Below are 26,067 nucleotides of genomic sequence, written 5' to 3' on the forward strand. Positions count from 1 at the left end.
AGTGGGTCAGACCGATATTGCCTGTGGACTACCAGTGTGCAACTCCAAACGCTTTTTATACTTCCAAGCTCTGGTCTAGTAGTTCTCATACAGGGCAAATTTGCCCCCAAGTGGTCATTTGTCAATGTCTAGAAACATTTTTTGTTGTCACAATTCAGGGTGTGGTGCGGTGTGGAGGGTATGCTATTGGCATCTACTGGGTAGAGACCAGAGATGCTGCTGCGAATCCTACAGTGCACAGGAAAGACCCCGGGGGCAACAAAGAATTATCTCACTCAAAAGATCGGTAGTGCTGCCATTGAAACACTGAGCTAGCCTCGTGTCATGCAAAAAGTCTCTATTGTCACTCCCCCCCCCCCCCCGCAGTCACCTGTTACCCACATCTGTGCCAGAGATTTAGACTACATGTTACTGCTGGTAAAATTCATGTGTTATTCTCGTCTCCCTAATTACATTGCGAGTACCCTTGTTTTCTCTCTCCTTATCTTAGAGCTTGCACAAAGGATGTGCTCAATTCTTGATTAAGACCAGGAATGATTCAACTGGGAAGCAGCCTGTCACAAATACTATTTGAACTATGAAATTCAACAGAGAAGAGAAACAGCTAAACACAGCTCACACTCTGAAGCACACTCACTGATAGGACAAATGGCTCCTACATGGAGTTCTCCTGCCCTAACCTCGCCATGATGGAACCCCAGACCCCAGAAAACTGCCTGTGTTTCTGCTCACTTGGATGTCACATGTGTATCCCACAATTTACATGCATGAGAAGGAACCCTGGATTCCTGAGTTCAAGGCCTACTCACTCTTCCTTCAGTGGCCAAATCCTAGCAAACTGCCCGTGTGTCCATCCAAGTGTCCAGGCTAAAACCCAGCGGTCATTTTTGGCTCCTCCCCTTTCCCTTCCTTCTTCAGGAGAGGTCGGCAAAATGCAGCCTGTGGACCAAACATTAGTTTTCTTGGGACACAAGCGATCCATTTGCTTGTGTGTCATCTGCTACAAGGGCAGAGTAGAGTGGTGGGGACAGACCGTAGAGCCCATGAAGCTATGGTGTTTACCATCTGGCCCTTTACCGGAGAAGTCTGTGGACCTCTATTCGGCAGCCCGCTCTCAAGTCCTGTTGACGCTCCTAAAGCCATCCTCAGTCCCTCACTCCCTGTCAGCACTCTTGTCACTCTGGTCCATGCTGCCAAGGCCCTTCTCAAACCACTGCAGTGGCCCTGAGAGGCCTCCCTCCTCCATACCTGTTCTTCTAGAATACACTCTATACATATATGCAGAGGGATGGTCAAAGACTGTCAATGAGAGCTTATCCCTTCCCTGCTTCACTGACACAGGCCCTCACATGAAAATGAAATTGGAGCTCCTGGTCCCATGCTGCAATCTCTGAGGGCCATCCCCACACCCCTCGTTCCCCTTCCATCAGTCACCCTGGCCTCTGTTCCATTTCTTCCTTAGGGCCTCTGCATTAACGGTCCCCTCTTCCTGAAATAGTTGCTCCCTTTGTACTGTGGCTTCCTTCGTGGCGGGGGGGGGGGGTCACTCCAATTTTCTCTCCCAATCAAAAGGAGCTCCTGGGTGGCTCAGTCGTTAAGGGTCTGCCTTCGGCTCAGGTCATGATCCCGGGGTCCTGGGATGGAGCCCCGCATCGGGCTCCCTGCTCCGCGGGAAGCCTGCTTCTTCCTCTCCCACTCCCCCTGCTTGTGTTCCCTCTCCCGCTGTCTCTGTCAAATAAGTAAATAAAATCTTTAAAAAAAAAAAAAAAAGAACAAAAGGAGCCCTCTCACTCGGACCCCACCACTCCTGCTCACTTTACCTAGTTTCGTTTTCTTTATTATCTGTGGCCGGTAGTTCCCTGTTCATCTATTTATTTCTGCCCTATCCCCTCCTCCCTCTAGAATAAAAGCTCCATGAAATCAGGAGCTTGTTTGTTCTGCTCTATTCCCAGTGCCTAGACCATGTTCCCCTCAGAAGAGAAAACAAAACAATTGTTTCACATTCAAATTCATGCCCATCAGGAGAAGAACAGAATGATAATTCTACAGTCTGCTAACATGCCAAGAATTCCAACCTGAATTTCCTATACTCTTCCAGAAAGGGGAGGGGATGTCACCACTCCTTAATGAGAATTATAAATCACACACACATTTGTAATAAATAATGCACAAAAGCAAACACCTCAGTGCGTTAGTTTACCTTCAAGGAGGCTGAGACATTCCTTTACCAAAAAAAAAAAAAAAAGGGCAGGAGTTTAGGTGTGTTTACCACTGTGCATTATGACTATAATAGGAATAAAACTGAAACCATCCAATCAAGTCTAAAACTGTATAAATGTGAGAGCAAATAAGTGAAGTCCACTTAGGTTTAAAAATTATAAGACCAAAATTCTGTTAAAAAATTTTAAGACCAAAACCCAGAGTTCCTTAAGATGCTGAAAGTGGGAGGTAATTTTTAGGCTTTGTATAATGAAAGACCGAACCAAAATACAGATACTTTTATATTTGTGTCATCTCTTGCTATGTCACCTCGAATATAAATGTGACCTAATATCCTATAAAGAATCCTCAAATAAAACCCTTGATAACTTTAAACCATAACAATAAACCAAATTAGCTACTTAAAACTGTATTAATAATAAAGACCAGAAGGCTCCTTACTAGGAAATGCAAATACCCTCCTGTTTAGCACTGTGGAAGGGCTAGGAAGTTTGCTAATTTTAACATGAACAATTTTCAACAGCTAGGAAGATATGAGGCAGGGTGCTGGATCTGACAAGAGGAATTGACTTCCAAAACTGTGAGGGAAACTAAGCATCATAGGTAGCAGCAGGGAGGTCAATTACTTTGAGGTTAGGAATCAAATACACCAGGGGGACGTCAACATCTTCCCTTTTAAACAGTTTTGCCAAACTGTAAGTTGCTGATAGCCATGTGGCAGATTATACATTTATATAAATATAAATAAATATAAATATAAATATATATATATATATATAAGAATTTAGGGTGAATTTTCCCATGTTTTAAAGTTTCTTCCCCTTTTTGGATTAAGGATACTTTACATCATGAAACAATTGAAATTAAGCTCCCTAGACAATATCAGTCCCGTATTCAAAGATGAGATACTTCTTAGCTAGGTGGAGGCCCTAAAATTCCCCTTAAAACTTGATGACGCTGTCTCACTGGAACAGAGCAGACAGCCCCAGGTGCTAATACTTGTAAGTCTTTTAAGTTCTCTGAGTCTCAATTCCTGCCCACCCCCTACTACCCGATTAACACATGCAAAGAGCTTAGACTGCTGCCTACACATGGAAGGATTTAATAAATAGGACCTCTTATTATCTATATAAAAGATATCCATTTCCGGGGTGCCTGGGTGGCTCAGTTGGTTGAGTCAGTTTGGCTTTTGATTTCGGCTCAGGTCAGGTCATGATCTCAGGGTCATGAGATTGAGCCCTGTGTCAGGCCCCGTGCCCAGCACAGAGTCTGCTTGGGACTCTCTGTCCCTCTCCCTTTGCCCTTCCCCCTGCTCTCTCTCTCTCTCTCTCTCACACACACACACACACACACACACACACACACACACACACTCTCTCTCTCTCTCTCTCTCTCTCTCTTCCCTTCTCTAAAATAAATAAAATCTTTTTTTTTTAAAGATATCTATTCCCCATGAACTTGCCTTCAATTCTATATTTTTCTTCCATTCAAAGGTAAAACAATAAGAGAAAGGGTAAAATAAGCACAATGAACATCCCCTTTTGAGGGTAAAATAATCAAAGCCCCTAGAGCAGAGCTGCCCAATAGCACTTTCTATGAGGATAAAAATGTTCCATAACAGCACATGTAGCTACTGAGCTCTTGAAATGTGGCCAGTTGGACTGAAGAACTGAACTGGAATTTGCATTGTATTTAATTTTAATTAAATAGCCACATGTGGCTAGTAACTACTGAACGGGATGCTGGAGAATAGGTTTAACTGGACCAACAGGACTCACTGAAATGATTTTCCAGTATCTTGGCCTATGGACATGCCAGTCAATGTGTTTCCTTGTCATTTAGAGCAGCCTGTGACAGAGAGCTTTGTAGGCAAACAGACCTGGATTGGGATTCAGACTGTTATCTTTTTGCTATGTGTTTTTGAGGTGGTCAGACTCCCACTGCCTGTTTCCCTAGCTATAATAACACAGCATTCAAGACAACAACAACAAAAAATAAAAGGCACCCAAATTGGTAAGGAAGAAGTAAAACTTTCACTATTTGCAGCTGACATCATACTATATACAGAAAATCCAAGATTCCACCAAAAAATGGTGAAACTGATAAAGTAATTCAGTAAAGTTATAGGATACAAAATTAATCAGCAGAAATGTTTCATTTCTCTACACTAATAATGAAGTGGCAGAAAGAAATTAAGAAAACAATCCCATTTATAATTGCACCAAAAATAATTAGAGACCTAGGAATAAACCTAACCAAAGAGGTGAAAGACCTGTATTCTGAAAACTATAAAACTATAAAACACTGATGAAAGACACTGACGACAACTTAAAGAAATGGAAAGATATTCCTTACTCGTGGATCGGAAGGACAAATATTATTAAAATGTCTATACTTCCTAAAGCAATCTACACATTTATTGTAATCCCTATCAAAATACCAGGAGCATTTTTCACAGAACTACAACAAATAATTCTGAAACTTATATGGAACCACAGAAGACCCTGAATAGTCCAAGCAATCTTAAAAAAGAAAAGGAAAGCTGGAGGCATCACAATTCTGGACTTCAAGCTACATTACAAAGCTGTAATGATCAAGACAGTATGGTACTGGCACAAAAATAGGCACACAGATCAATGGAACATAAGAGAAAACCCAGAAATGGACCTACAACTATATGGTCAGCTGATCTTCGACAAAGCAGGAAAGAATATCCAATGGGAAAAAGACAGTCTCTTCAACAAATGGTATTGGGAAAACGGGACAGTAATATGCAAAAGAATGGAACTGGACCACTTTCTTACAGCACACACAAAAATAAATTCAAAATGGTTGAAAGACCTAAATGTGAGAACCATAAAAATCCTAGGAGAGAGCGCAGGCAGTAACCTCTTTGACATCAGCTCTCACAAGTTTTTTCTAGTATGTCTCCTGAGGCAAGGGAAACAAAAGCAAAAGTAAACTATTGGGACTACATCAAAATAAAAAGCTTCTGCACAGCAAAGGAAACAATCAACAAAACTAAAAGGCAAGCTACAAAATGGGAGAAGATATTTGCAAACGACATATCCAATAAAGGGTTAGTATCCAAAATATATAAAGAACTTATAAAACTCAACACCCAAAGAAACAAATAATCCAATTAAAAATGGGCACAAAACATCAACAGACATTTCACCAAAGAAGACATACAAATGGCTAACAGACACATGAAAAGATGCTCAACATCACTCATTATTAGGGAAATGCAAATCAAAACTACAATGAGATACCACCTCGCACCTGTCAGAATGGCTAAAATCAACAACACAAGAAACAACAAGTGCTGGCGAAGATGTGGAGAAAAAAGGAACCCTCTTACACTGTTGGTGGGAATCCTAACTGGTGAAGCCACAGTGGAAAGCAGTATGGAGGTTCCTCAAAAAGTTAAAAATATGATCCAGCAATCACACTACTGGGTATTTACCCAAAGAATACAAAAACACTAATTCAAAGGGATACATGCACCTCTATGTTTACAGCAGCATTATCTACAATAGCCAAGATAGGGGAGCAGCCCAAGCATGCATCAACTGATGAATGGATAAAGAAGATGTGGTATCTCTATACAATGGAATATTATTCAGCCATAAAAAAGAATGAAATCTTGCCATTTGCAATGATATGGATGGAGCCAGGGCAAATAATGCTAAGTGAAATAAGAGAAAGACAAATACTGTATGACTTCACTCACAGGTGGAATTTAAGATGAGCAAAGGGAAAAAGAGACAAAGACATTAAGAAACAGACTCTTAACTACAGAGAACAAACAGAGTTACCAGAGGGGAGGTGGGTGGGGAGATGGGTTAAACAGGTGATGGGGATTAAGGAGGGCACTTGTGATGAGCACCAGGTGATGTATCGAAGTGCTGAATCACTATACTGTACACCTGAAACTAAGATAACACTGTATGTTAACTGGAATTAAAATAAAAACTTAATTCTTATAAAATTTAAAAACCACAGTGCTCACCTCAGAGAGTTCTCTTGAGGACCAGCACTTACAAAAACAAAGGGCCTAATGTTAATTTATATTTTTCATTTAACATATATGACCTTCTGAATACCCACAATGTGCCAGGCATGATCTCAGGTGGCAGGGATGAAGTAATGACTGAGACCAAGTCCCTGCTCTCAGGGAGGTCACAAGTAAGTGTGGGTGCCATGAGGGAGAAGCACAGAGCAGAAAGTGATGCTGGGGTTCCATGTTATTTTCTATGGGGAGGTCAGAGCAAGCTTCTTGGAGGAAAGAACCTGTGAGCCGAAGCCTGAAGGTTGTGAATTGGAGAGCCCCGTGGCTCCCTTGAAGAAGAAACATTCAGAGAGAGATAAGGGCAAGTGCTAGGGCCCTGGCACAGGACCTTGGAGCTGACCCTGGATGATGAGAAGTCATTTTGACATGAGGACCTACGTGATGCAATTGACTTGCAATCACTCTAGTCGGAGAATGGACTGCGGGAAGCTCTGGGATGGGTTGCAAGGCCACTGCAAGGCCAGGAGCTCTATGATGGATGGCAGAGGCCAGGGAAGAAGCGGGAGGTAGAGGAGAGCCGGGGCATACGGGGAGGGAGAGCTGACAGAATTTGCTGATGTTAATACGCAGAACTCTATCGCGATTACGGTATCACTCTGCAACCAACCTGAATTCTCCTTTTGGAGGCCCTGCAGCTCAATTTGAGAGATTCTGGCAGTCACACACTTAAGCGGTGCAATTTGCAATTCATTCTCCAGCCCAAGACCAGAGGGTGAAGAGAAGAGAGGCACCTGATCACTCGGGTTTAACTCAGGCACACAGCTCACTGCAGTTCTAATTATGATGGTTTTGCATCACTTCAAAAGAAAAAAAATATACACAAAGATCTAATGCTAATGATGTACTTAGATGATGAGATTAGATATTGCTTTTCCTATATGGATCAATGATGATTTAATGAACTAAATATCATCAGTACACTTTGATGAAAAATTAAGTGACATCAATTTGCCCATGGACTTCAGAACTTATTCATGACTTTATATGTAAGATATACTCCTTAATAGTTATGGTATTGAAGTCTCTCATCTATAAGCCAAAATGCTGCTTAGCATAGTGGTTAAGAGCCCAATCTCTAGGACCAGAACTTCTGGGTTCAAATCCTGGCTTTGCCACTAGCCAGCTGTGGGATTCTGGGTAAGTCATTGTCCTCTCTCTGGGCCTCTGCATCCTTTGTGCCTAAATGGAGCTAAGATTTTACTTACCTCGTGGGGCTCTTTTAAATCATGATATATAAGATGTTTGGAGCCAACTAAGCCTGGCACATGGTGGAAGTATTTACTGTTTTATTACAAGTGGTTTAAACAAGGAGGAGTCTTATACATACTTTTCCAACCAAACCAGAAATTTCCCCTTTGCTTTATAAGAAGCAAATTCAGCCATGGTGTTGCAACACTGAAAGCAAAAATAATTTCTTCATTTGTTTTCCTAGTGTAGGGGCTAGCAATCACCGTCTTCATTTCCCAGAGGACGCTACTCAGAATCACAATGCAAACTGATGGCCGTGCAAGGCAGTCAGAACAATGGGGTGCAGTGAGGTCTTATTTAAGTGTGTGCCTACACCATGGTAACAAGCCTGGCGCATGCAAGTACTCAATCAGTGACAGTAGGAATGTGATCCTTACCATCACCACCACCGCTGCATATCTAATTTCTGGCTTTTAACGTCTCTGTATCATGTTTCTAAAGGTATGAGGTGTGACTACGAAGCTGAATGAGATGGACCTTAGGGAAGACCGAGCAACCTGCTGTTCGTAGACTTTAAAAGAAGAGTATTATTCAGAAAAGAAAATAACTGTTTAGTTTTACAACCCAATTTTCCGCCAAGTTAGATGTCATGGAATCTAAATGGGAAAGGTCCACGAGGGCAGGAGCCTAAGAGTGGTTGCAACTCTGGTTGTACATCAGAATCGCCCGCGGAGCTTCTAAAAAAATACAAGATGCCTGGTGGTCATGCCTGTGATTACTATACTATACGTCTGGGTAGAGCTTTTTTTTTTTTTTTTTTAAGATTTTCTTTTATTTATTTGAGAGAGAGAACATGTGTGGTGCGTGTGCGTGAGTCAGGGGAGGTGCAGAGGGTGAGGGAGAAAGCAGGGGAAGCAGACTCCTTGCTGAGCACAGAGCCTGATGTGAGGCTCAGTCTCAGGACTCTGAGATCATGACCTGAGCCGAAATCAAGAGTCAGATGCTTAACTGACTGAGCCACTAGTTGTCCCCTCCCCCCTTTTTAAATAAAAAGCCAGCCCTACCCAGTTGCTTCTGATATGAGCTAATACCAGTAAAACACCACTGATTTATTGTGATTACTTCTATGCGAGCAATTAGCACAAATGCTATCTTATTTTATCTCCATCATGCCAATGCAAATTATTATTATTCCTTTTTTTTTTTTTTTTTCAGATGACTTGCCTAAGGTCACAGAGCAAATAAAAGTAGGACCTGGGATTTAAACTTGCATCAACGGGCTCTAGAATCTTGTGCTCTTTTCTCTATACATTCGTTATAAACGGTTTGTTAAAAGGGAGAAAACAGGAATCACCACTTAGATACTCAAGATTCAAGATTAGCGTCCTTTGGAAGACCACTGCCCCTGGCTGGAAGTAAATGCCCTGAGGCTATGATCAGGACCCTCTCCCTAACTCGTGAAGATCTTACAGAATCTGCTGCTAAAGCTACAGCTGCCCAGCCAAAATACCTAGACTCTCTGGCCAAAGTTGTTCTTGGTAATAGAATAGCCTTTGATTATCATTTAGCTGAGCAAGGAGGTGTCTGTTCTATGGCCAACACCACTTGCTGCGTCTGGATTAACACTTCTGGGTGATCGCCAAACAAGCCAGTTGGTCTAGAAAAGGGACTCCTCTCCTTCAACGGGGTCTTTGGCTTACTTGGTTCTGACTGGTTTGGGTCTTGGGGACCCTGATTCCAAAGTACATTCCAGACACTGCTAATTATCCTGTTTATAATAATCCTAATAGTCTCCCCGGTGCATTATATTCTCTCAAGAGCTTTAAATGCATGCTTGCAGCTGCTAACCAGCAAGCAAATGATTCCCCAAAATCAGAACGTCAGAAAAGGAACAAAGAGAATGACCGATTTAAAAAACATGAACCTGAAGTTGTGACCTATGAATACCACACGGAGATTTAGCAAAAGATGTCATGAGCTATGAGTACCATCACAAAAGATCAGCAAAAACTGTGAGAACCTCAGAGCAGTCACTGGGAGTGGGGCTAATGCCTTAAAACTTTGGTCACATCTCTCAGGATGAGAGTCCGATTAAAAGGGGGAAATTGTTAAAAATGAGACAACAGGCTCAACATGGAGTCACTTATGCTAAGCACCATGTCACCAAACTGAGACTTAATACTCAGCTACCATCTGGGCCTCTCCCAGGAATGAAATCTTCAACCATTCCATCTGGACTTACCTGGTAACCTGCCTGATAGATGCCTGCTTTCCCCCTAATGCAAGGTGACCTTACCACAACCAACCTGCTTTTTGCTGGTATAACTACCATGTCCTACTCTCTTCGGCATACAGAAGCCTTCTATTTTGTACAGCTCCTCAGAGCTCCTTCCTCTCTGCTAGGTGGGATGCTGCCTGATTCATGAATCACTAAAAAGGGCCAGTAAAATCTATAAAATGTACTCAGTTGAATTTTGTTTTTTAACATATCAATGACATCATTTTGTGCATAAAGGCAGAGCCAAAAAAGGTCGCTCTAAGGATGATCTAGTTCAAAACATCCAATTTGTTGATAAAGAAATGAGTCTCCAGGCAGGAGCAGTAACCTGGATAGAGGGGTAGAGCAACTAAGGGCAGAGGTGAGACTAGTGGTGGGCTCCTGACAGCCCCCAGTTCAGCCTTCTTTTCAATACATGCTTTCTCTCAAAAGCAAAACATGTTCTCCACTTGTTTAAAGTTTTGCCAAATCTTGAAACACAGTATTCTGACTCAACCCAATATTACCTCTTAAAGAGTGTCCCACCTAATAACTGGTGTGAATTAACCAAATACACAAAATTCACACAGAGGCACGCAGTTATGTTACATATAATATCCCTTAAAAAAAAAAAAAAGGGCAAAGCAAAAACGAAACAAAAACTTTCATGGGACAAATTATCTTCTGTAAATAAAAAAAAAAAAAACAACACTATTTTTTTTTTTTTAAATAGTAATCACCTTCTAGCATAATTTTCCAACACCTCAAAAAAAATCTCTAGATTTGCACTGGTGTCAGGCAACAGGCTCTCTGAATGCAAATACTATGTAAAAATAAAATAAATAAAAGGCATTCTCCTGACAGCACGGCAGAGGGAAGAAGATGAAAGGAAGTGCCATGGGAAGATGCGGAGCCAGGCCCAGGAAGAAGGCACTGCCCCATGAACAATATGACTGACAGACCAGTAGACAAGGGCATGTTTCCATGTAAATAAATCAGTAATGGTCCCAGCTGCCAGGGCATGTGGACGGGTACCCCCACCAACTCCATACCTGATCCAGGAAGCTATTTAATCCCAGAAATTTACAAATATTCTAACCTCTGCTTGATTTCCAGCTTGGGAAAATAAAGAACGCCAGAAATCAAAATGTCCCCCATCTTGACAAGAACGGATATCAAAAATGAGGAGACTGAGAATTAAAATAAAATATAAATGTAGCTAGTTCTGTCCCAAAGTAAAAAAGGCCAGTTCTTTAAAGCATAGAAAGCCTCATTCTCAAGATGTGAATTCCCCAGACTCATAAGAATCATGAGTTTATCAATCTGCTTACTAGCAGCTTTGACAGAAATGAGATTCATTAGAAAGAATCAGTGAAGTGGCCATTTACTTTCTCATTCAACCTAGATGCTGTCTTTGCTGCTTCACCAAACCTCCTCATTTACACCCCCACCATACAGGAATGATGATTAAAATGTCAGCCCGAGTTCCAATAACTAATATATGGCAGAAACAAATATATTTATATGCTTCCTAGAAAGATTAATAGTAGCTGGTACTAGCCTGCCAAATGCAGATGTGCAAACTTTCTATCCAATTCATAAATCAAACATAAGGCATATGGTGTATTTTAAAGACTGCTGATATTATAGTGATTTTTAATTACTCACGTTCTGGAATAAACTATGTAGATGTTGACTAACGTGGCAATATATTCTGGATCTCTCCATGTTAATTTAAGTTTATAAAATGTAATGGCATTAACAAAAAGGTCTTAGAAATTAAGAAGAGAGAATGCAAACCCATTTGAAATCAAGGGGTATGTTTCTATAATCAGTTGTTTGGCAGTTTGGGCATATTCACTACAAAATGGTTCCACTAACTGTGGTAAGTTAGAATGCTGTAAGGAGACTATTTTTTGGTCTCCTTAAAGTGAATCTAATAAAAAAGAATGAAATGATGAATGAAATGAAGGAGCATAAAGATCAGGTAGGACAGCAGGATGGTTTGGACCATCAAATGAACAGTGGCTAAATCAGAAATGGCCCTGATGGACCAAGAACCATTTAAGTTTTCAAGTTGCTGGCCACAGAAATCAGCAATTATGCAAAAACTAGTGTTATTCAGAGTTAAGTCAGACAGAGCATTGAACTGGAAACCACAGATTTGAGCTGAACTTCTCAGTCAAATCATGGGCTGGCACCTTCCTACCTTTCTTTTTTTTTCTTTTAAGATTTTATTTATTTATTTGACAGAGAGAGACACAGCAAGAGAGGGAACACAAGCAGGGGGGAGTAAGAGAGGGAGAAGCAGGCTTCCCGCCAAGCAGGGAGCCCATGTGGGGCTCGATCCCAGGACCCTGGGATCATGACCTGAGCCAAAGGCAGACGCTTAATGACTGAGCTACCCAGGTGCCCTACCTTCCTACCTTTCAAGGACATGGTAAAAGCGAGATGAGAGGCATATGCTGGTATGAAAATTGCTTTGTAAATTGCCAGATTAGGGGTGCCTGCGTGGCTCAGTTGGTTCAGCGACTGCTTTCAGCTCAGGTCATGATCCCCAGGTCATGATCCCAGAGTCCTGGGATGGAGTCCCACATCGGGCTCCTGGCTCAGTGGGGAGCCTGCTTCTCCCTCTGACCCTCTTCCCTCTCATGCTGTTTTTTTCCTCTCTCCCAAGTAAATAAGTAAATAAAATCTTTAAAAACAAATAAATAAATTGCCAGATTATCTGTAAGTATCAGGTATTATCATTGTCATCATCATCATCACCACCATCATCGCCATCACCACCATCAACCATCACCATCATTACCAACACTTCATCATCCTGAAGCTCAAGTCACTTCCTACTACATTTTAGTCAATGTTGAAAAAACAATGATCTGAGCAGTCAAGTGATCTAGGTACAAGAAGAGACTTCAAAATGGTGTCACTGAAGACAACAGGTTAAAAAATTATACCTGCACAATGACTTTTATAACCGTTTAAGAAGGGTTGGCTGAACATTTCAGGTCACAGACAGTTGCTCTGAATGTTGGATTTCCTTCCAATGACCCCATTTTGACCAGAGAACACACAACTTCATGAGAACATGAGAACACAGCTGCTGTGACACACAGGAGTTCCTCTGTTGCAGTGGAACCAAGAGGAAATAAAAATCTAGTTCCTGATCTCTTCTCAGGTGGCCAGAGTATGTTGTGCATGAAACAAATCGTGTTGGCAAAGACTGAGGGAAACAACCAGTCTCAGGCCCATTGTGTGAGATGATCAATCAAGACTAGTCACAAGTACATATCCAGGAGCACGGTGCTTCAAAGGCATGGAAAATACTTCTCAGTGTGGGGTCCTGGGAGTTCTTGGTGGGGCAGAGGTAAGGGATGCAGGCAGAGGAAAGAAGAAAGTCTAATGTCTCACGATGCAGAATAGGTTTCTCTGAGATCCTTCACCACTTCATTAAAATGTGGGTATGTTGAGATATGTTTTTCATATGGTCGGTGGAGAGCTGTCGTTCCTACCAAGTATAAATAATCGCATACCCATTCATTCATTCATTCATTCAATATCTTTTCATTCATGAATGCCTAGCAGGAGTCAGGTATTGTGTTAGATGCCGGGGATACAACTGTCAACATGGAGACATGAGCCTTTGACATGAACCCTGCTGTATGGATCTTATATTCTAGCAAAAAAGAGCAAAAAGAAAAATAACCAATAAGTACGCAAAACAATGACTTGTGGTGATAATAAAAATGATGTATAAAGGCAATGAAAAAAATGGGGTGCTGCAGTAAAGATTACAAGGAACTGGGGGACCACTTTATATTTATTAATTAATTAATTAATTAATTAATTTATTTATTTATTTTAAAAAGATTTTTATTTATTTATTTGACATAGAGAGACAGTGAGAGAGGGAACACAAGCAGGGGGAGTGGGAGAGGGAGAAGCAAGCTTTCTGCTGGGCAGGGAGCCAAATGCAGGGCTCGATCCCAGGACCCTGGGATCATGATCTGAGCTGAAGGCAGATGCTTAACGACTGAGCCACCCAGGCACCCCTATTTATTTATTTTTATAAAGGTTTTATTTATTTCTTTGAGAGACAGAGAGAGCATAAGCAGGGGGAGGGGCAGAGGAAGAGGGAGAGAAACAAGCAGATTCCTTGCCAAGAGGGGAGCCTGACGGGGGGCTTAATCCCAGGACTCTGAGATCATGACCTGAGCTGAAGTCAGATGCTTAACCGGCTGAGCCACCCAGGTGCCCCTGGGGGACTACTTTATTATTATTATTTTTTAAGATTTTATTTATTTAACATAGAGAGAGAGAAAAATGGGGGACTACTTTATTTTTATTTTTTTAAAGATTTTATTTATTTGACAGAGAGAGACACAGCAAGAGAGGGAACACAAGCAGGGGGAGTGGGAGAGGGAGAAGGAGACTCCCCAGGAGCAAGGAGCCTGATGTGGGGCTTGATCCCAGGACCCTGGGATCATGACCTGAGCTGATGGCAGATGCTTAACGACTGAGCCACCCAGGTGCCCCGGGGGACTACTTTAAATAAGTATCAAAGAAGCCCTCTCACAGGAGGAGACTTGAATGAGATTGAGCCAGCCAAGTGAATAGCTGAGGAAAGAGCATTCCAAGGAGAGGGAACAGGAAGTGCAAAGGCCCTGAGACAGCCAGGGCTTGGAGCACTAAAGCCACTCCAGAAAAGAAGCCAGGTGGCTAGAGCATAGTGATGAGGGGAGAGGATGTGAGATGAGGTTGGAAGACTAGCCAAGAGCCACACTTTGCATGCACACTGCACAGGCCAGGTTCAGAAGGATAAGTATAGAGATTTCAAAATACTAATGGGTTTTTTAAAAGTACAATGCGATTTACATTTAAAAGTATCACTCTGACTGCATATGTATAGCAGAATATATAAACACAATATTTATTCTGTAGAGGCTACCATTTGGCAGAAATAGAAGGCATTTCGAATACATTTCCAAATATTTAAGTAAAAATGATCTTAAAGAGTAGACATTTACAAAGCCCACAAAAGCCACCTGAAGACTGGTAAATTAAACAATAAAATCTGGGTTAAAAAAAGAAAAATCATAGAACAAAAGAAACCTACATACCTCCTCGTTGCACCAACAACGTGACCTCACTTCCCTTTGGACATTCGATCAGCATATCCACGACCTGGTTGTGGGTCAGAGCCTGCACGTTCTTCTTATTAACTTCCACTATCAGATCCCCTTCTTTCAGGCCGCGGCACCTTGGACTGTCCACAATCTGTTTCACTCTTTGGCCACCACCACCAGGACTGTCTGCGATAGTAAAGCCAAAGCCCATTGGCCCTTTGACTATATGAACAGTTATGAGTTCTGGCTGAGTGGCTATGGAGGAAGCCAAAGAGACAGTGTCATTGGGGTAACCATGGGAACCATTTGACGCCACATCAGCAGGGCTGCTGGGCCTGGCATCCTTTGTGCCATTGACTTTGCCTGTTTTACTGCTGTGACTAGCTGGCGAATCATAAGTCTCTTGCCCATTCACAATAATTGGTTCTTTATCCAAAATGGCCACCGAGGTCACTAAACTTGTATTGGGGTCATCTGGGTCAAAAGGCAACGGGTAACCTCGGCAGAGTTCAAGATCCACACTGGCACCGATGGGAATGGACTGGAAGATTTTCACAACTTGTGCATGCGTATGTCCCAAAACACAGGTGTCATTCACGCTGACAATGACATCTCCTGCAAAAGAGAAGAGTTTGGGGGTTAAAAAAAAAAAGGTAGCCAAAAAAAGTTCTATCAACATTATGAGATCCTACCAATAGGAAGCTGAACTGAAACTGGATTTGGGGGGGTATCACAGGGCACAAAGAAACTGCTTCTATTACTTCTTTTAACTGCTAATAAGGCATTCTTGTAGCATCTAGTGTCTTCCGTGCTAACAAGAATCTGATGATCATTGAAAGAACATTGTGATTTCTTCTAAAAAATTTAGAAGAAGTTTAGAATTCTTCTATTCAGACAGATCCTAAATTTTTAGTAAATTTACTGCTCTACTATATTCGATAGCACCCTAACAGTGCCCCAAAGTTCAAGTGGCTTCAAAGTTCTGTATCTCTACCAGGGAATGCATTTCTGTAGTGGAGGAATCTTGCTGACTCAGAGTTTTTCAAAACCATTTGTAAAGCCATGCAATCATGATGCTGTTTGTTCTCGTTCAGGTGCGGGGTGGCAGTCTCATCACACAGGAAATGCGAGGGCCATGTGGCATCTCTACCTGTTTCCATCTTGCCATCCAGTGCGGCAGGACCATCCAGGACCAAGCTCTTGATCTGCAGAAACTCGTCAGGTTCATCCCCTCCAACGACTGTGAAGCCAAAGCCACGGCTGCTTTTCCGCAGCTTCGTGTGAATGAACTTGCCTTTCAGCTCAGAAGGGTTTCTTGTAAAAAAGGGTTTGCCTGCATGAAAACAAGAAGAGTATAAGGAATGTCACTATGAGTGAAAAGATGAGTTAAATAAGAAATGACACAACTTATGGGTAACTCTCTGAGCTCCTGTGCTTAAGGTGTCTTAGGAAAGTCGTCTCTTGATGGCAGTAATAAGGGAGATGCCGGACCCCTTTACTTAAGAAGGGAGATATGGTATCCAGAGTGTTTCAGCATGAATATCCAAAGGAAAACAGAGGAGAAAAATGGAACCGGTGTCCATCATCTGAAACACTTCGTTTCAGTTCATGTAGTCTGACAGCAATTGAGCTGCCACGAAGTATTCACAAAAGATGAAGTGGGTGTTTGCTTTGTGTCTTCTGTTTTGCTATTGTTTCTATTTTGCAGTACAACTTCCACTTGGGCGTGGCTTCTACTTGTGAAACCAATACAGCAAAAACTTTTGTTTCTAATCAGACAGAAAACACATTCTGAAAATACATAGAAAAATACTAGGAAGCGTATGGTCACAAAGAATAATTTGATAAAAATGTAGAATCACTACTTTCAAAATTAGAAGAGTTATTACTTTGAATTGAATTCTAAATTTACATATTTCCTATTAATTGTCATCCTTTAACAATTTGTAAAATAGCCCAGGCATGTCCACTACTAAAATTTATTGTTTAAAAAAGTTGAGGACATGTGGCTTAGAATATTTTTTTTAAAAATCCAAAACATCTAAACTAAATGAATTAGTTACTAACTACAGCCATACAGCTCCAAATTCAGTTGTCTTATCTAAAATAAATAGCTATCCAGTTAAATAACTTCCAAACATGCTACCTAAGGTTTTAGTGAGTTTTCCCGATGATATGCACAATAACATTTCTAATTGAGAAACTTACTAGAATTTCTCTGGATATCTCAAACAGTGGACATAATTTCACGTTTAGACTTTTTAAACTCTCCTAATTATACTTCCTATCTCCTGCTCTCTGCCTGCCATAGCCTCCCCATCTGCTCTATTTCTTTTCTATCAAAAGTGTTATCCAAACAAAAACAAAACACCCAGGAGAAAAAGTCTCCATATACCCCTGCACCAGAGCCTGGCACCCAGGAAAGAAAGTTATTTTTGGTTAGCTATAGCGAAAAGCCTTTTTTCAAAAGGTCTCTGGGCCCACGTACAATTTTTAATTGCATATTTCAAAAGTTTCTGGCTCTTAAAAAGGCTCTTTTAAATTGCTCAGAGTCATCGTTCTGTTCACGAGCCTCCCCCTCGCTAGGGCAGTCCCAAGGCTGGTTGGGAGCTTGACAAACTACAGCCCTGTCACTGTGGCTAAAGAAAGGCAAGACTTTGGAGCATTCACCATGCAAGGGTGTCCGCCAAGACATCAGAAAGGTGGTGTCGAGTGCACTCGGGGCTTGTACAGAGACAGCTGCCCTGGCAATTATCAGATGGAAAATTGAGGACGGGGGGGTGTGTGTGAATGGCCTACATCCTTAAGGCAGGGGCAGCTAGGGAGTTTGGAGAGCATGAAGGGAAACACATTTTAGTTATGCAGACACACCTTCTCAGTTAGGCTTACTTCCTCTGGCCATCTTATTAAAAATTCTAATACCTCCTCCAACATCCCCCATCCCCCTTTCCTGCTTTATCTCTATCCTTAGCATTTATCACCATCCCACACAGTAGACGTCATACGTATCAGTTTGGTGATCTGTCTCATTCTTGCCCATCCCTGTGCACAAAGGGCACTGCAGGTGAACACACACACAACCACGGCAATGTGGGCTCCAGAGGATTTCTGCTTGTATAATCCCGCACGCAGAATACTGCCTGATTGATTTCATGTGCTCCAAACATTCGCGCTGAATCAACGAATGAATGAACAGCACAAAGAAAGGAGATGTAATGCATCTTTGAGAAGGCGGGAAGAGGTGGTGGGGTGTTTAAGCTTCTCACCCTTATTATAGGTTAAGTTAGAAAATGTGAAGAAAATGTGCCTGGCAGTTTAACTGAATGAATTTTTTTTAAATCCATTAGCATATTTTGAACTTAGAATGTTTTCAACTTAATAGAGACACGAGCAGAGCTTTGAAATGACACCGCTGACTTGCTTTTTCAGTGCGTAACTAGGGAGGGAAGATCACAGGGTTTCACATTCATGCACATTTTATTACGTATTATGTATGAGTGGGTCATCAGTTAATGGAGCTTTGGGAGAGAAGAGCTTTTCCCCCCACAAGCAGTGGCATCTGGAGCTCTCTGCTGCATCCCTGTGGTACATATGTCATTTTCTCAGAGATCCTCGTCTGCGGACCAGTTGCCAGTTGTACGATCTTGTTATGTATGAGAATCAACCTCAGCAGCTCTTTTTTTTTAAAGGTCCTCATATGTAGGTCCTATTTTAGACTCAATCAGGATCTTTGGGGTCTTGGCCTAAAATTCTGCTCTTGGACAACCCTTAGGAGCTGGCTTCCCAGCCAGGGTGGCACTGTTCTGGGCACCAGTGTTTGAATACCCTGGACCCGTGATGTCCAGCAGCACGTTCTGTGATAAAGACAACACTCCATAGGTGCTCTGGCCGATTCGGCAGTCACTAGTCATGCAGAGCTCTTGAGCCCTTGAAATGTGGCTAGTGGAACTGAGGAACTAAATTTGTAATTTTTATTTTTTTAATTTTTAATTTTTTAAATTTATTTATTTGATAGAGAGAGAGCGAAGAAGCACACAAGTAGGGGGAGTAGGAGAGGGAGAAGCAGGCTCTCCGCTGAGCAGGGAGCCCAATGCGAGACTCGATCCCAGGACCCTGGGATCATGACCCGCGCTGAAGGTACTCGCTTAACCAACTGAGCCACGAAGGTGCCCCTAAAGGTGTCATTTTTTTTTTTTTTACTGTAATGGATTTAAATGGCAACATGTAGCCAGTGACATCTGTAACTGGGTGGCACAGATTTACACTATGTAGGGAGTTATATCCCCCACACACAAAAAGACAAAAAAACAAACGAACAAAAAAGGTTTTAGCCAGAAGTGTAACTGTTCCTAATAACAATGAGGATTCCCATCGGGCGCTCCACTACTCACTGGCTGGGTGACCTTGGGCAAATCACTAGCGCTCTCTGCCTGAGTGCTGCACACGTAAATGGAGGTAATGGTGGTAACAACCTCACAATTTAGGAGACTTGTAAGGAATACCCGTGGCAGATAATATAGGTAAAGTGCTTGGGTGGGGTGTCCGGTAAATAATGACAGCCCAATAAATGGGCATTGTTATTTTGGAAGATGGTGGTGGTAGAGTGGGTGCAATAGAGTGATGGCTATAGAAATCTCTCTCTAAGCACCAAATGGAATTGGAGAGTTTTCCTAAGAGCAACTCTCTTGAACATGATCACTTGCTAGAATTGTAAAGGCACTCCTGATCAAAGGAAAAGTGTCGCTGAGTGGTGAACTTAGCAAAATTCATACCCAACAGTCTAACCAAGTTTGCCACACGATTTCTTCCCGAGAGTACCAGAGGCTGCTAGATCAGGACTCTTCACGGGCAGGCAGGGAAAGGAGGCAGCGTGAGGTGGCAAAAGGAATTTTATATTTAAAAAGTGCCGAGGAGGCCACAATCATGCTGCCATTAATGTTACTAGCTGCTGTGTTCTATCTTTATTAAAACCATTAGCATCATAAAAATGTGTACCTAAGCCAGGAGAAATTATTTTACATAAATTGGTATTATTACCAATCTCTTGACAGGATCGGTTAGCAAGGAAACAACATCTTTCTCATGAAAATAATAACGGAGGGATGAAAATTAGAGAAAAGAGTTTTTCTACTTATCTTTTCTTATCTAACACAACGATACCTCTTTAAAAATGCAGAGAATGAAGACAAACTTTAGTCTTTTTAATGGGTCTGTACCACAAACCTTCCCCAACTCTATCAAATATAATGCTTGTTCTATTTTTCTTATTTAAAAGAAAAAAATAAACAAACAAAAAAAACCCTCCCGAATCTTCTCTATCATTTAAGAGTAATGAGGCCTGAAAGTAGCAAGATTCCGGAGATACCAATTTTCAAAAATGAACCTCTCTAGGAGGGCTCCTACTATTTGTGAATGTAAATGAGTGAACCCAATGAAACACTGTAAAAGAAGCATAAATGCCAAACTACAGCAAGAATAGCAGATGAGCATTTAGAATAGAATAACATCAAATGATTTCATATCTAAAAGAAAATCTTAGTCAAAAGCAAATAGGTTGACTAGGATCTTGAAATATCTCATGGTGACTTTTTGATTTATCTTATTTTAGCCCAATACTAAATATCTGTAGTCTCTAAATCAGTGATTTACAACTCTGGGATTACCCCCCACCCCCCACCCCAGGGGCATTGGGCAATGACTGGGGACATTTTTAGTTGTCAAGGAGGGGTGCTACTGGCCAAGGATGCTGCTAAACATCTTAAAATGCACAGCACAGGCCCCATACGTGACAAAGAAGTATCTGGCCCAAAATGTCAACCATGCTGAGGCTGAGAAACCCTAACGGCAATTAGTTATCATTTCCACAGCATTACAATTAGCTGCAGAAATTTACACAAAAAAAGTTTTCCATTTTCTCGACGAGTTTGATTAACAATACATTTAGAATTTCTGACCTCATGGTTTTCACTATCAAAGGAATGACTTGGGTGCTACGAGTTCCTTAAAAAAAAAAAAATTAAATTTTTGAGCTAAATACCTAGCCATTATAAAAACACTTTACCCTGAAGTGGAGCTTCTCTGGCTGGCTCCGGATTGCTTGGAGGATGGTTTGGAATAACAGGAGGCACAAGCGATGAATGATCTTCTGTCCATTCTAAAAGAAAAAGAAACAATTTACTGTTTTCCTTCAAGGTGCTAATCAACTCACTCGGGATTCATCTTCTGAATTATACAACTACCCAAACCAATAAAACCAGGCACAGAGAGCTTAGATTGAAAAAAACAAAAACAAAAACAAAAACCACTCGTATCTGACCCCACCCTTTGTTAAGGACACCAAGATTCTCTGTGTGTGTGTCTCTTGTGTGCGTGTCTGTCTGTTTCTCCCTCCTAAGGCTGTTGATTGTCTATCTCTCTCCTAAGAACTTTGACTGTCTGTTTGTCTCTCTCTCCTAAGACCTTTGAGGAAAGAGATACTGTGACATGAACAATAAAAACTTCAGTTCTCTCTGGCGGGATAGTCCAAAGTAAGACCAAGTAAAAAATATCAGGGAAGATATGCAATCAACTGATGCTGGCCCAATAAGGGAAAAACTTCTCTAATGCAATTGAGACACGGGCTGAGCTGCTGAAGCGTGCTCATCTGAGGTGGTAAAGGTGATTTTAGCAGTTGACTGAAGTGCTATCCCCTACCGTCTCTCAAACCCAAACGGGACCCATCACCAACACTCCTGTGTCCTAACTGCACTCCTACTCACCTCGGAGGCCCAGAAATAACTCAACTGTGAGTGACCCTTGAGATGTACACAGTCACTTTCCAGCTAAGCGAATATATTCAACTATACACTCCCATTCCCCAAGCAGTACTTTCTAACACCACAAAGTTTCACCAGCTCGGAAAAAAAAAAAAATTTTAAGACCTTTTTTTAAGTAGAAAAGAGATGAAGGTCGAAAGGAGAACTTTTCGATAGGTGCATACACACACACACACACACACACACACATCCACACGTACACACCCTATCTGAAATACAGTCTAGGGGGTGCCTGGCTGGCTCAGTTGGTAGAGCATGCAACTCTTGATCTCGGAATCATGAGTTCTAGCCCCATGTTGGGCGTAGAACTAACTTAAAAAACAAACGAAACAAAAAAACACAACAGTAAAATACAATCTATGGCAGAGGTTGGCCACCTATGGCTTAGAGGCCAAATTGGCCCTAACGTCTATTTGTATACAACTTTCGAGCCAAGGATGGTTTTTCTATTTTTAAATGGTTGAAAAAAAATTAAAATGGGAAATACTTTGTAACACATGAAAATTACATGAAGTTCAAATTTCAATGTTCATATCCAATGTTTTATTGGAACATAGCTGCAACTATTCATTTGCAGATTGTGTATAGGTGCTTTCATACTTTAAGGGCAGAGATGAACAGTTGTAATAGAGACTATATGAACAGCAAAGCCTAAAATATCCACTAGCTGGCCATTTACAGAAAAGGTTTACCAACTTCTACTCTATGGTTTATATTTATTATATTCAATATTATAATAAGAAAAGTATTATATTTGATTTTCATGTATTTGCTATTTACACATTATATGTTGAGGGGTTATTAAGCCTATCATTTTAAAAGGTTGCAATGAAAAACTACAAAACCCTATTAATAAATAGATGACTGTTAATAATTAGATCTTTTAATAAAAAGATGGCTAAATGGAGAGATTCATAAAATGGAAAATTATGCAGCCCTTAAAAATTAGAGGGTAAATCTGTATTAACCAGCTTTGAACTATGTATAAGAAATAAATTTAAATGAGAAAATGAGGTCACAAAGCTAATACGTGTGTGTGTGTGTGTGTGTGTGTGTGTGTGTGTGTGTGTGAGAAAGCATACACAAGTTATGATCTGATTTTTGTTAAAATATGCATCTATGTACAATCCTAGAGAGATTCTGCAGTGTTTATCATTGAGAATGGGATGGGAGCCAGCAGGGGAGAACTTAATATTCTCCATTCTTGAACTGTTGATATGTTTGTAAAGAGCATGAATTAACCTACAGTTTTTAAAAAGCATTCCAAATTACCAGCTTTTTCTGATTCCTACATGTCACGTTCCTAAAATTAGAAGTTCGTTTCATACACAGGAACTCCTCTGAAAGTGCTCAGAGCAGTTTGGATTTAGACACCAGGTGGTATTATAAACATGTTGGGGCAACAGAAAGTTCTCCAGTGTGGCAACAGCCTATGTCTACATTAAAGTGGAGAGTGGGGGGGTGGGGTGGGGAGGCTTGGGATTGCACACCATCCCCCCTCCCCCCCAGCTGTCTGGGTTCTGGGCAGGGAGCTCCCTCAGAAGCTGTCATCCACCCCCCTGCAGGACAGCAGGTTTGCCTGCTGCAAGGCAGGAGGACACGAACACAGAGGCCGGGTCTGACCACACGGGGGTGTCAGCGCCCAGGCTTTGCCCCAAGCTCCTCTGCCCACACATCCGGGGAAAGCCAACCTTCGGGCTGCGGCTGCTGCTGGGGTTGCTGCTGGGGTTGCTGCCGCTGCTCAAGCTGCTTCTTCCGTTTGGCTTCTAGAACCGGGTTCTCATATTGTGTCTTCCTGTTGATGTGGCTAGAGCAGGAGACAGACAGTATTCAGTTAGGAAACATTTCCTCGCCCAAGCAAAATGCCAGTCTGGCCAAGGCCCTGGATTCGAACCGAGCAAAGCAGGGGGTCTGCGACACTGACCATCCCGTGTCAACATGTGCAGTCAGGACGGGGAAAAAGACATGAACACCTTCCACATCCTGACTGCTTAGATGCTACCAGTTTTTCATGCATTTTATTTTAAAAATCTTCAGTAAAGGCCAGGAGGTAGGTCCCACTTTTATTCACATTTTTCTGGTAAGGAAAGTAAATTTCTGAGCAGTTAATGGCTCACCTAACATAACATAGCCAGTAAACAAGAAAGAGGCATGTAAGCTCAGGTCTGCCTGCTTTCAAATCCCAGGATTTTAACCACTGACTCTTCCAAATGTCCAAGGAAGCACCCTACAGGGAGAGGTGCTTTAATTCAACAGAGAGTAGATTGTTAGAATGATAAAAAAAAAAAATGAGATTAAAGCGGAGATACAATGTTGTGTGTAAGACGCAATGCCAGAGTGCTCTGTGACTTCCTACCGCAGTTCACAGGGGCAGAAGCACTCACCCGAAGTTCAAAGAAGGGCTCTACCAACATCTGTCAACTATTTTGATCAATTGACATGGAGCCAGGAATAAAAGTCTAAGCCTTAGGCAAAAAAAACTCCAAATGCAGCAAACCTAAGCAAATGTGATGTGTTCAAAGTGACAAAGACCCAGATACTTCAGATAGCTCCAAAACTAATAAGGCCACAGCCAAACAAAAATGCACACACACACACGTACATATGAATACATGTACATACATGGTTTTTTTTTTTGCCATGACCTTAGTGTATATATACATGTATTACACAAACATATACACACAAGCATACATACATTCTTTCTTTTTTCCACCAAAATCATACTTCATTAGAGGTTCGGGAACATACCTATTATGTGATTACAGTATTCAGAACTCAAAATATTTCTTAAAGGCAGGCTTGTCAAATAGGGTGGAGAGACTAATTACCTTTCATTCCTAGGACTGGTTGCTTATTTGCTAATTCTTGTAGGCAATTTCATGCTAAGAAACGGTCTACCATAGCAGGCAGGTGGAGCTGCTAAGACACAGGGAGGAAGACCAGATAGGAAGGTAACAACTCTCCCCTCAATCCAGGTCTCTTTATTCTATAGCTGTTATTGCCTCTTCTCTTTCTCTCTTAATGCACAAATTAGTTGAGGGAGAACTCCAAATGAACCCTGAATAGACAGAAACCCCATTAAACATCTGAAAGAAGGATGATCTGCAGGGCACACGATGGAATTTTATTTTCTGAGTATCAGAGAAGGAACGGAGCTTGCTTTTCTCAAGTCCCAAATCACCAAATCCTTCTTGTTAGGTACAGCAGTAGCAATGTGAGTACTGGCCAATGACACTTGCTATATTAAGCTCATAATTTTTTATAATACGATGCTGAGCATTCTACAATTTCCATCATATGCTCTTATTGCCAGGGCATGATGCAGATGACTTTTCATTGCTAGCAGCATGAGGGATAGAAAGCTGGTTAGTTATCTTCATTGCACCAGGTAGGATTATGATGATAGAATATTTATATAGCATTTGTTTCTTTCAAAGGATTTTTTTATTAGTTATTTCTCATCTTTCTTGGAGGAAGTGATACAGAGCATATCTGCTTCAATGTCCAATTTCTCAGGTTTCTTTTCTTTCAGTATCATCCTAACAATAGATGGTTCTAATGAACGGAAAAAGTGTGTGGCCAGTGCTAGAATAAGGTACATACTATGGAGGTCATGAGGAGGGCTTCAGTCTTAAAAATGGAAAGCAGGAGCTATGGAGATGGTCCTCAGGCAAGGGAGAGGCAAAGAAGCATACAAGGTCTTGCAGCTTGGGCCAGTTCTGAATTACCTTCTTAATCCTGGTGACATTTCAAACATTTCATACATACATAAGATGTGTCTGGCCCTTTTAGAAAGTCTGAATGAATAAATAAGCAATTACTGAAAAGTTCAGACCAGGGTGGGGCAAAAAGTAGGCAAACAGGTTCTTCTTCAGAAGATAACACCTACTCATCTGGTTTGCTTTTCTTATTCATTCATTCATTCAACTAATATTTAGTGAGTAGCTGCCATATGCCAGCACTGTGTTGGGTCCTGGTAAGACAGTGGTAAACAAAAGACATAGATCTTGCCCTCATGAATTTTGGAATATAATTTACTGTCTTCAGATTTGCTGAATATTTTCTCATTCACTAAAATATGCATATATATTTTCATTATAAAATTATTATGTTGTTGTTATTAGTATCAGTTTGGACCGTATAATGATGACAAACTCTGATCAGCATAAATGTACCTAATTATAGAGGAGTATAAACTAAAATAGAGATTAATAGGCACTTACTCTACATAGTAGATACCATAGACAGGGTCTTCAATCTTTTCCCAACCAGCAGGCAGTTCTGAAAAATAAAAGAACATTTAGAGCAAGAAGAGCATATTCTTTAAGAGCTTAAGGATTTTCAACAACCGAGTGAGGCAAAAAGAGAAAGACTCATAAAAAT

General features: G+C 41.3%; 1 protein-coding gene across 14 annotated transcripts in view; it reads right to left on the reverse strand.

The window, feature by feature from the left end:
- The window catches only part of MAGI1 (membrane associated guanylate kinase, WW and PDZ domain containing 1), a 612,287-nt gene that overhangs the window by 61,310 nt on the left and 524,910 nt on the right, over positions 1-26,067 (reverse strand). For all 14 annotated transcript variants that reach the window (XM_027583294.2, XM_027583286.2, XM_027583284.2 and 11 more), the window contains 5 exons: positions 25,908-25,965; positions 23,373-23,488; positions 20,928-21,020; positions 16,017-16,199; positions 14,861-15,481 (listed from right to left, as the gene is read on the reverse strand). In XM_027583294.2, the coding sequence (XP_027439095.1) occupies positions 14,861-15,481; positions 16,017-16,199; positions 20,928-21,020; positions 23,373-23,488; positions 25,908-25,965 (1,071 nt within the window). The remainder of the gene's footprint in view (positions 1-14,860; positions 15,482-16,016; positions 16,200-20,927; positions 21,021-23,372; positions 23,489-25,907; positions 25,966-26,067) is intronic.

The sequence above is a fragment of the Zalophus californianus genome, chromosome 1 (assembly GCF_009762305.2).
Source record: "Zalophus californianus isolate mZalCal1 chromosome 1, mZalCal1.pri.v2, whole genome shotgun sequence".
Lineage (NCBI taxonomy): Eukaryota > Metazoa > Chordata > Mammalia > Carnivora > Otariidae > Zalophus > Zalophus californianus.